This window comes from Gambusia affinis, linkage group LG05 (genome assembly GCF_019740435.1).
Source record: "Gambusia affinis linkage group LG05, SWU_Gaff_1.0, whole genome shotgun sequence".
NCBI lineage: Eukaryota > Metazoa > Chordata > Actinopteri > Cyprinodontiformes > Poeciliidae > Gambusia > Gambusia affinis.
Window position 1 is genome coordinate 18,963,655 of NC_057872.1, and position 12,319 is coordinate 18,975,973.

Consider the following 12,319-nt stretch of genomic DNA (forward strand, 5'->3'; position numbering starts at 1 on the left):
GAAATACCACACACAAATGTGTCTCATTGTGAAGTTTTCCAACACAACACTGCTTCATCCTTTGAACTCAGCTTTTTTCTACCAAATTGATTCATCTGTCAGATCTGTCACACTGCTTCATCCTTTGAACTCAGCTTTTTTCTACCAAATTGATTCATCTGTCAGAGGTGAATGGCCTTATAAATTACAGCATTCCTCTAAAACTAATGTCAGATACTTGACAGAAAATGGGTTTGTAAATAAAAAAAGGGGCAATGTTGAGAGAAAAACTTTGAAGACACATTGAGGCAACCATTAAAAAAATTTTACACAAATGACGGTGGAAGTATTTATGTAGACGTCTCTATTTCGTCGGTGGGTTGCTCCTCTTGGGCTAATGAGACAGGCGGCCATTATAAAAGCCACAAAGACACACACAGATCCCTCCTAACTCTGCCCTGCTTTGTGGTCCACACGCAGGCACATAACATCTTAATCTCACAGCTACATCAGAGGCCAGCAGGAAATGTGTTACTCTGACAAATGTGTGTGTGAGTGTCAGCGGGGAGAATGACTGTGGACAGCTGGCTGGGCCTGTATCTGATACACCAAGAACATTATCAGTGGGTGTCGGCGGGCAAAGCGAGAGGTTCCTACATCCCAGTTTGCAGCATGGAGAGACCTGAGCGCAGCGAAATAGTGCGCAGCCAGTTATACTATACCGGAGAACGGAGAGGACAGGCTGTACACAGGCAACAACACGCACAAACACGGCAACAAGGAGGATCGGATACAGTGGAGCACGGACAGGAGCAGCCGGGCTGCGTGTTCACCTAGAGGCTTTCAATTCACCGGGTGGAAACTACATTCTCCAGTTAAACCAGCACATTTTTACAGAGGAAAAACAAAACAAACTTTCAAAATCAAAGTTGTTGTTGTTTTGGTTTTTTTATTGTAATGAACATTTGGCAGTCATTGGTTGTGAAAATATCCCCTCAGCCCCCCTTTAACACAGCGTGGTACAATAAAGTCTGACCTTCAAAACTCTTCACTAAACTTTTCACACCAGCTTCTCTCTTTATATTATATCTCCACTATATCAGTATAAAACCGGAGTAATCTTTAGGAGCAGATAGTTACAAACCAATACCGTTTCAGATCCATACTTTTCCCACAAAACACTGACGCAACTGAACATACTTCACCTCATCGAGGCCTTTTCATTGTCACACAGGCTTTGGAGATATTCCTCAGTGTGTGGAGGGCAACTACTATAAAATCTCCACCGTGGTCATGAGTTTATCAAACAGAAAATCCTCACATGGCACAGGCCGCTGGAAGGAAACGCCTTCTTGTTTATGGAAGACATCGTTTATCCTGACTGTGTCAGTTATAGTAATTTCACAAAATAAACACTATAGTGCTTTGCAAAAGTATCAATACCTCTTAAACCCTTAAATCTTTTTTACATTTTGTCACATCATCACTGCAAACGTCAGTTTATTTCACCCGAGTTTTGTGCAAAGCTATGCTTGATTGCAAAGTGGGAGAAATAATTTCCAAAATTACAAAGAAGCACATCAGGCAGACCACTGATTAATTTGTGGAGAAGTTTGAAGCAGGGTTAGTTTATAAAACAGTAAGGAATATAAAAATAGGTTTGCCTAAGTATAGACATCATCAATATGGTGAAATATGGTGGTGGTAGTATCATGCTGTGGGAATGTTGCTCCTCTGCAGGGACAGAGAAGCTGAAGCTAAATAAAAAAAAAAATAAATAAAATAAAAAAAAACGAGACAGTCGCAGAAGTTCACATTAAACCCTAAACATAACGCCAGAGCTAAATTAAAACAATTTAGATTAAAGCATATTTAGATGACAAAGTTCATACCTGAATCTAATTAAGTGTCTGCGACAGGACGTGAAGGTTAAATAATGCTCTCAGGCGTTTATTTGTAAAACATTTTCTTTCCACTTCCTAATTTTGTTCTACTTTGTGTTGTTTTTTTCATTTAAAATCCCAATAAAATACACTGATATCCATGGTTACAATGTGAGAAAATGTGAAAACGTTTAAGGGTGTGAATAATTTTGCAAGATATTATACAAATAAAGGTCAGGAATTATACTGTAGATGAATAAATAAGAGAGTAGCACCAAAATCCAGCCCATCACCATGTAGTAGGCAGGAGAAGTTTAAAGATTAAAGTGAATAAAGACATAAAATAAACATTTATGAAGCTGCATTCTTCCAACTCAGCATTTAAAGCTAAACGAAAAGAATAAATGACTAAAAGACTTCCTTCTGAAGATGCCCTGCGAGTGGATAAAAACATAACCTCTTTAACCTGTTTCTTTTCAAACCTCTTCTGATTTATATTTGTCTGCAAAACCACAGGGTGAGAATATTATTGATCTATAACGGGCGATGGAATGAAATGATTTGTCTCTGTTGTGCTGCCCTCTGCCTGTCACTACACTAAAAACAAATTGTCTTCACAACTTATAACAAAACATGATCAAATAAAAAGTGTGGGTTACAAAATTCATATAAAAGCAATTCCATACAAAACGAAGCCACAAAAATATATCTGTGTACAAAATACGGATTTTAAGAGGAGACTTGAGGAACATCGGAGTTGCTGTGCAGCTTGACTGAAAGGGATTTACAATTAAACCTTCCAACTGGCATAAGCACAAATATTTTGCTTCTCATTTCAGAGTCGATGTGGGACCACATGAGGGAGGTGTGGATGTATGTTTTGGTTTGAGCAGAAGTGCGTGTGAAGTTGTAACGGGGGGGAATGTGAGGTAATAACCGGCAGTTCTGCTGAGCTTTTACGGAAAGGCTTCAACGCAAGGAATGTTCTGTGTGTGTGTGTGTGTGTTTGTTTAAAGTGCGTTTCTGCATATCAATACTGGGGCTGGTACTTGGGGAAAAGGTAGAGGTCTTTGCAGAGTGAGCTGGTGAACTCGGACATCTCTTTGCAGCGATGGTGGGCGGTGCCTGGGGCGTAGCCTTCCCTCTCCTTGATACGTGCATTTACCTGGACAGAGAAATAAAACAGGCTTCATGAGCATTTATGAGGAAACAACAGTATGAGTATATATGTATATACATATAAAAAGCATCTTTCACCTGCACCAGCATGTCTGAAAGATGTGTGTCTCTGGCATGAAGGCGGAGTGCTGTGTTCAGTTCCTGGATAAACCAGGACCCTCGCTTGGTGTTTCGCATTGCTGCTGTGCCTTAAGTTGAAAGACAACAAACTACAGAGACTTACTACACAAATAAAAGTCACAAGAATGAATATTATGAAAAATGTGATCTGGTGCTTTTAACTAAAATCATCAGCAGCAGAAGTTAAAACCAGAAGTTTAAGCCAAATCAAAAGATATTGCATATATCTTTTGATTTTCCCACTGTGTAGACGTAAATCAGACAGAAAGAGACGAGTTTTGAGTCCGAGAGATTAACTTGTTTTATTTTGAAATGTGTAAACTGAACCCAGAATAAAAGCCATAAACCTTATGAAGAAGTTTTCTGGAGCTGGGAAGACAGTGTCATTATCCAGAGTGAAACGTGTCTTGCACTGACATGGGCTGACAAGAAAGCCACTACTCCAAAAGAAACAAAAAAAAGTCTAATTGCTGTTTTCAAATGAACAGAGGGACAACGATCTTCAATTCTGGACATGACCTGTGGTCTGATGAAACGAGAGAGGATTAATTTGGCCATAATGACCATCATTTGGAAAACAGGGACAGTTGTACCATCCTAGCTGTGAAGCATGCAGGTGGCAGCTTCACATGGTGGGGCTGTTTTGCTGCAGGAGGAACTGGTCCTCCTCCAAAAGTAGATGGAATCAAGAGGAAACAGCATTATGCAAAAATATTGAAGCAACATTTGAAGACATCAGCCAGGAAGACAAAGCTCTGGTAAAGATTGGTCTTCAAGATGGACATTAACAAAATGAATACAGCCAAAGTGGCTTAATGGATAAGAAAATCTGTTTTGGCGTGGCCATCACAAAGTCCTGACCTCAGCCTGATGGGGAAGTTGTGGTCATATATGAAAATGTGTGTGAGGCTACAAATCTCACCCAGTTCCACCAGTTCGGTCAGGAGAACTGGCCAAAACGCCAGCAAACTACTGCTGGAAGCTTTTGGAAAGAAACCCAAAACATTTGACCCAAGTCATTCAGTTCAACGGCAACGCTGCCAAAAACAGAAGAAATACATGGAAACATCTTATTGTTAAGATATTTCTGACATATTCTCTCTCATAATTCCGGCATTTAGAATTTGATGTACCTTAATCTGTTATTAAAAAGGTAACTTTACACACCAAAAAACCACTCAAACGCTGAAACAAAAAACCAAAGACAAAATTCAGTCACATAAAATCCCAATAAATAACAGTGAAGTTTGTGGTCGGAATTTGTCAAAATATAGAGAGACTTAAGGGATAACAATTATTTTTCAAGGTAGTGTAAATGTTGACACTTCAGAAGTAGTAAAAACAATCCAATTAATATATTTAGTATCATATAGTTCTGTCCAGTTAAGGTTCAATGTTTTAATGTTTTTAGATTTTGATGTTTTAGTATTCACACAAATGTTCAATAATTAATGTATAAAACGACAGAAACAGAACTCTGCTGCCCTAATTCTAATTCTTTATTTCACAAATTAAGAAGTCACTTTTTTTATTTTCCCATGAATAAATAAATGTAAATGAAAGATAAACAAGATAAACTTACAAATTCTCTGACCTTTGAGAGACGCAAAGCCACAGATCATGTCTGAGCGCTGAGGTAGTTTAATCCTGGGCCTCCCCACGTCCCGCCTCTGTCTGGGGTCTGCGTCCCCCTCTGCCTCCCTCCCTGCGTCCCGCTGCTCACAGCTCGGTGAAGACGTCCTCCCTGGGCCGTCCAGCTGCTCAACTCCACAGTCCATCTCGTCTAAAACAGAACAGGCTCCAGTTAGTTCCTTTTAACATTGTGCGGAGATGATGTTTCCATTATCAGACTTGTCTCGATCTGTCTGGTATGTAGCAACTCCAGCTACATATTGCATAAGACTGACTGAACACGTTCTCCATTATTAAGATAAAATTAAGGCAGCAGCACTAGGCTGGAACAGGGATGGAACATGACGTAATGTCCATCACTGACACTAGAAACCACCTGTCTACTGAGGTGTAAAATCTCCATTATTCATGTTTCACATCATCCATGATCATATCGAGGCTTTTCAAGTTCGCCCCGGCAGATAGGGAGGTCTTTTCCATTTTACCTGCATCTCAGGGGTGAAGAAATCTGTCAAAACACTATTTCATCAAACAACGTATCTCTTCTGATCTAAACACTTTACTAAAACAAGCTGCTATCTTGGTGTTCACATCGCTTTGAGGGGCTCTGGACTGCGCACTGTGATCACTACTGAGCCCTTGATGAAAAGAGAGTATTTTCTATTGATTTTCCATCTAGCAAGCCTACTGCTAATCTCACATTGCAGAGTCATGTCAATTGGTAATCGCTTTTCTGGGAGAAATGGTTTCCAGATTTCAAAACAGCGGCTGAAATGGGCCCAGTAGAGATCCACTGCTGCAAAAGAGCAGAAATATTAACTCCTCCAGAAGAAATAAGATGTCCTCATTCCAAGATATGACAGCAAATACAGGGAAACGTCCTCAGTGAGTTTACTGAGGAAGTATAATTCACTCTAAATCCATGTGGACCAGGAGAAACATTGGATTTAAAATTAGACTGCAGCTAAAATGTTTCCATTTTCATTGCATCTATTGTCCGTTTTAGTGTTGAGAGAGATAAAGGCATCCAGTCAATTCATAGGTCCAATTTACTGCTGTACTTTAATGTGTCACATTATATATATATCATAATATTTAAAAATCTATTTTTAGTACAATAAATTTTTGAGCTCCTTAAAAAAAATCAGTTGCTGTTGTAATTTGATTATTTTCAGCCCAAAAGGCCCTTACTATAAGAAATCTGATCGATTTCCAATCAGCAATAAAGTAAGAATCTCTCTTATCCAGGAAATATTTGATAAGATAAATCTAAGCCAGTTTGTATATTAAAACAAACTCGCTTCTGTCTGCAACTGGTGTAACAAGACAATAAAAATCAAAAATAATTCAAATGTAAAATTTTCTTTGCTTCTTAAGCAGCAAAATGCTGTTATTTTTACAGCAGCCATTATCAGTGTGGCATCATCTCCTACTATAAACGATTAATGAACATTTGTAGTAGCAAAGATAGCAAATAAAACTTTTTAACCCCTATTCTTATATCTTCTATTATTACAGACAAAAATCCTAAAGGCAGATCTAAGCTTTACAGAAAACTGGAGATCAGAATCTGCGATGCTTGTATTTTAGTTCCACTCTATAATGCAGTAGAAACCCATTAAATAAATGTTGCATTTATTTAGTTCAGACTTAAACCAAATAGGGTTTTGTTGCACATTTTGACACAATCTACATCTGGAGCTTCGCAGCAGAAAGATGGCTGATAAAACACCAAGCACGCTGATTATTTCACCAGCCAGAAAGGAGAAAGTAGATCATATCTGGACATGTTGAGGAAGAGACTGTTATATGACTAATTAATGTCTTTCTAAATGTAAGAAGCTTTAAATTATGTCAAAATGTCCAAGAAACTAAATCTCAACATATTGTCTGTACTATCATTACTTACCTCCTCTGCAGGCCTGAATGAAAAACATCTTTGGCTTGTTTTGAAGGAGAGGACAGTGTGCGTTGTCAAAGGCCTCGAACACCCAGTCCAGCTGAACACAGACAAGTGATAAACATTAAGTGCTACAAAACAAAAAAAAACAAAAACAACAACACAATTGTTTCATCTTACATTCATTTTTAAAATAACTAAACAAATTTACCTGGATAAGTTGTCCATCTGTGCCATAAATTGCTCCTTCCACTCCGTGGGAGAGCAAACACACCACACAGCTGTCCACTGTCCGGTGTTCGGACCGCCTGCAGAAGTTCTCAATGCACGTCCTCATGCCCTGCTCAAATTTAAGAGACAAGTAGTTGAAACACTCATGTAAATAAAATGTAACTTATTTCTACTTCTCTTAAAAAATTGAGACAGTTTCTCAGAACGCATTAAAATATTAAACCGTATGTTTGCTTTGTCAAGTGTTTTCTTTCCACCAGATGGAAAACAGTTAAACTATGATAAGCAAACAAATGTTGCTCTAGAGCAGGGGTCCCCAAAGTCGGTCCTCGAGGGCCGACATCCTGCATGTTTTAGTTCTCTCCCTGGTGGCACCAACAACCTTTTCAGGTTGTTGGTGCCACTTAGGCTTTCTAACGAGACATTTGATCATTTGATCCAGGTGCATTAAACCAGGGAGAGAACTAAAACATGGAGGATGTCGGCCCTCGAGGACCGACTTTGGGGACCCCTGCTCTGGATGATCTTCCCTGTAGTAGTTGCTTAAAAAGAGGTCCTTAACAAGCTCAATAAGCAGATTTCGGAAACCTATTTGATGTCACAAAGCTCCTCAGATTTACGTTTCCTCTTCAAGTTTATCACGTGAGAAGATGACTTCTCATCTGCTAAATCTGGAGTGATTCAGAGTTGTACCTGAGCAGTGAGGTCTCTGTGGACACTGACGTGGTAGTCCAGCTCTGTGAAAACCTTCCTGAGGACTTCATCGTCCACTTCACCTCCTTTTCTTGGGTCAAGACCAGGAGCAGAGCAGGAGTCGAAGCTCACGTTACTGATGACCAAGCCAAAGCCTCGCGGTGACGATTTCATTCTGTAGGACTGAAGCAGGGAACAAAACTCTTTTAATATGACAGAATAATATAACACATATTACAAGTAAAAACAGGAGGATCAATGCGAGTTTGAAAGCTACTGTATATTCCTATAGTTTGTTTTCTACTGATAAATGAATCTGCATCAGTCTAGCCACAGTTCAGATGCATGCAAGTCAGAAACAATTCTCCATTTCAGTCATTATTATTTAAATTTATTTTAATACCTGACTTTTTACTTACTTACAAGCTTAATCGAATTAAACACAACTTTATTAACTTAAATTTGTGTTTTATGTCTCTGGAATGCGACTTGTGTATTGAGCTGAAATTTAGCAACATAAATTTCTGGTTTTTGTCCCTGTAACTTGTGTATTTTTACACGTAAACTACTTCATTTTAATCCTTTCCTAAAGTAAAGAGAACCCAACTATTAAAATGATTTTATTCAATCCAAAACTTCTAAACGCACATTGTTGGTGCGTGTAGTAACAAGAACATTCATTTCCAATACATTAGTGTTTCCCCTCCTTCTTCAAATCAAACAAAATTGGTGTCAAATGTTTATGCAGCAATTTTTTTATTTGTGTCACTATCATTTTAAAAGGTATTAATGGATGTTTCCAGAGGTCATCAAAGGTCAACCAGATCCCAAACATTAAAATAAAACAAAATTGGTACCAATTAATTTTGATATACTTACGAGCTGCTAAAAGTTTTGTTTGTGCCGCTTTTGCTGGCAAGATATTAAGGCACAGGTGACGAACTCCAGTCCTGCTGTCCTGCAGTTTTTAGATGTGCCACAGGTACAAAACACTGGAATGAAATCCTAGATCAGTTCTCTAGAGCCTTAATGACCTAATTATTCTATTCAGGTGGTGCAGCAGGGGCACATCTAAAAGTTGCAGGGCACAGGCCCTTGAGGACTGGAGTTTGAGACCCCTGTATTAAAGGTTTACATTGGTAAAAGGTCAACCCACCCTGCTTCACACAACCCAAGTCAGACAAAATTGGTGCTACATTTGTGATGGTTTGTGCTGCTAAATAAAAGCATAAATCTAGCACAGTTGACTGGAATCAGTTTCGTTTGATTTTTGTAAGTGTCAGGAGCTGGTTGACCTTTAATGACCTCTGGAAACTTATTAGCTGCACCAACAAAACGTGTTGCAGCACAAACCAAAAATGACTTCCCCTTATTTGGAGACCATAAACAAAACCATAAAACAGTTTTACTACTGTTGATCTGCTGAGTTGGGTTGTTGGTAAGGTACCTGCTTGCAGTGAGACAGATAAAAGTCAGGGGCGCACGGGAGAACAGGAGTGTTGATGGGACTGTCGGCGTCGAGGCTGAACTCCATGGACTCTGCTGCAAGACAATCAAAAACAAAAACCTCTGCTCGTCACTGGTGTTTCTGCTCATTCAAATCTCTCAAGCAGCTGCAAGTGTTTTTACAACTAAACTATACAGCATTGTTGTGAATGAGTCACTATTAGGGTGGGGTGTCTTTAGGTACAGAAAGTAGCTGCAGCAAGGTAGAGAAACCAGACTTTCACACCTCACACATACAGAAAAATACTAGAAGACTTAAACAAACTTTAGGAAGTTGAAACAAGACTTATTTCAGCAAGTAGTTCCTAAATGCATTCTTGTTTAAGTATTTAACATTTTTTCTTTAAATAAAACAACAGATAAGGCCTTTTGTTAGGACACCACCTTCTTGTCTCCCTGGAAACAAACACTGACAACAACACTGGGTCCAGAATAACCTAATTTACTTTTAATTGAACAGGACATGCTGCGATAAATACTCACCATGTGTCCTTGCTCTCTTTGCACCATATTCCTCCTGAGTTGGAAATGGGAGAGAAGTCCTCAAAGTCCTCTGGAGTTAAAAAGTTTAATTAAAGTTAAATGTCGGCAGCTTAAATGGTGAATGTATAATCCTATTCAAGACGCCAGGGTCTCTCCAAGAAGCTGTTTGACAAACTCTGCCCGAATCTGTACATGAGAACTAACAGGTGGAATTTATAACTCCCACATTTCCCTGATTATAATTTCTTCTTGCCTTTTTCCTTCTTTTGTCCCTGTTTTCCTCTCTGACTGGGCTGATCTCTCCGGACGACTCTGAGGATGCTCCGCATCTATCAGAGGGCCTGGCTGAGAGTGACAAGGTGCTGCTCACCTCACTGCTTTCCTCTTTGTCTAATAAAGATGACTGAAACAGACCACTTTACTAAAACTTAGCATTCTTTGGGATTTCTTTAAATTTTAAGCTGCTATAGAAAGAACTTACAAAGGCTTGACTTTATAGGAAACACCAAAAGTCTTCAGTCATGACAGTTATGGATTTCATGCCCTCTGCTCACCTCTGCGTGATTTCGTGTCTTCTCCGGTCGTCGTGACTTTTCTTCTGGCACTTTCTCAGCCTGAATACACTGCAGACATAAAACAACATAAATACTATGCAAAGATGAATGCTTCAGCTGATGCACATTAGGGTTCCAGCTCACATCCACGTGTGTCTCTCTGCAGCTCCTCTCGGGGGATTGTGCTATCAAGTCATAGAGGTGCTGCTGCTCAGTCTCCTTCAGAGCCGAGCAGAAGCTCTGGAAGGCTTCAGGTCCTCGTTTTGGCAGGAGAAGTAACAAACGCCAGCTACGTTTCTGAGATGTTTGCTCTGCCTTGGATTAAAGAGGTAAGAAGGAGAGTTTAGTATTCACAAATTCACTTCTTTAGCTCTCTGTTATTATTTGATCTGATTGTATTTTTGACATGCAAGCGTGCGTCGTAGCATAGTAACCGACAATAATTGCAGTCCAAACTTTATCCTTTTATGTGCTCACACACCATGATGGTTTCTGCCATGTTCTCGGTAAGGATGCCATCAGCTTGCAGTGATTGGATGAGCAGCTCATCCACGACGAGCTGTTTGCACAGAACAGCAGAGTTTCTCCGGAGAGCCTTTTTGTCCCGCTCCAGCATTCCGCACTCCAACATTTTCCTGCAACACACCACACGAAGGGGGAGCAACCTTTGACTTTTTCGGTTCAAAGGGTCACTTTTGCGACTGCTACCACAAAATACAAATTGTCTAGAGGTTCAAAAAAGATTTTAAAATGGTTTCAAAAAATGTTCTAACATATTCAATCTTGTTTGATACTTCCATACATCAGTTACTATGTAAAGATCTGGGGAAACTGTTACAAAACCAATTAAAAGCCCATTAACCTTCTTCAGAAGAAAGCTATGCAAGTTTTAACTGCATCAGATTATTGCCGTCCAACCAACAAAATTAAAATTTCACGACTTAGTAAAGCTCAGAACTACATTGATACTGTACCTAGTTCATGATAACCTCCTAGGTTGGATAGAAGTCATTTGAAATTAAAGAAGGAGTATGAATTTAGAAAGATTTATCTAAAAAAACTAAAAAAGGACAAAATTTTTAATAATTGTACTTCACTTAGAGGGATTCATCTGTTGAGTAATTGTTGTGAGGAGTTAAAACTGTGTTTTCTTTACTATTTATATTAAAATATACATCTAAAACAACAGAAAAAATAAAGTAATGTTTGATTATCATAAGTTTATTTTCGTTTATGATTTTGTCAGACAATTCGTTGGTGATGATTCTTATACATATATACAGTGAATAGTTATTTTGATTGTATTTTTTGTTATTGATTCATCGCTAGGAGAAAAAACTGTATTTTGTAATGCCCGACTAACATATATTAGGCACATACCTTTAAGCTAAAAACCTTACTTTTAAAAGCCTTGTACCTTTCGTACCTTTCTGTTGTGTTATAGTATGCAGATATTGCATGGCAATATACAGAGGGATTGCCAAAACCACGTTTTCTTATTGCCTTTACAATTAAAAACACGTTGTTTGGCTTTGAGCCACAATTGAAGGGTCAAAGCGCTCGGAAGCCTCAGTTTGCAGATCCTTGCATTAAGCTAGCAGAACATCCATGAGAATCCATCCACACTTCCGCTGACAAACTGCTTCTTTTTTCTATTTGTACATAAACTATACATTCCCTCTCGTGGTGCTAGTTTTCTAGCTGTATCACGCAGGTTGCCATGTGGGTGAAACCTGTTTTTTCTCATGTAAGGACACATAAATTACACTAGTAATGTAAAAAAAAATGCACTTCAGTGTCGTAATAATGGAATAACATATAAATGGTTGATTTGTTTTAACGCTTCCAATACAATACGGCACAATTAGAACGCATGTAAATACGGCAATCAAAAATTATATTTCAACAAGTGTTGACATTGCTGAGCAATAGAGGCTGTAACCGATGCTAGCTGGCTAACTAGCTAACTCCGACTTTTTGGTGCGTTTAATTCTCTTTAAAATCTTTCAATCGAAACCAATAACTTACTGTTTCTTTGTCTATGCAACAAAATGTCAAACAGGCCGGCAGAAACACCAAAAACCTTTCACACTTCTCACACAGCCTCATGCAAATTAACCACACACATTTACAGCCTCCTTCTCACTCCACCGACTAAC

The 12,319-nt window shown here is 38.8% G+C and overlaps 1 protein-coding gene across 5 annotated transcripts; it reads right to left on the reverse strand.

The window, feature by feature from the left end:
* Positions 1-911: 911 nt before the first annotated feature.
* Positions 912-12,319, reverse strand: casp2 (caspase 2, apoptosis-related cysteine peptidase). 5 transcript variants are annotated; one of them, XM_044116933.1, is made up of 13 exons: positions 12,189-12,319; positions 10,642-10,795; positions 10,305-10,475; positions 10,161-10,229; positions 9,860-10,009; positions 9,607-9,676; positions 9,065-9,159; positions 7,618-7,800; positions 6,905-7,033; positions 6,703-6,793; positions 4,756-4,944; positions 3,120-3,229; positions 912-3,027 (listed from the first exon to the last, which is right to left on the reverse strand). In XM_044116933.1, the coding sequence occupies exons 2-13, from the start codon at positions 10,789-10,791 to the stop codon at positions 2,893-2,895; spliced, it is 1,542 nt and encodes a 513-aa protein (XP_043972868.1). In that variant the 5' UTR covers positions 10,792-10,795; positions 12,189-12,319; the 3' UTR covers positions 912-2,892. The 5 variants fall into 5 exon arrangements, with proteins under 5 accessions (XP_043972868.1, XP_043972867.1, XP_043972869.1 ...); XM_044116932.1 differs by having other exon boundaries at positions 4,744-4,944; XM_044116934.1 differs by lacking the exon at positions 9,860-10,009 and having other exon boundaries at positions 4,744-4,944.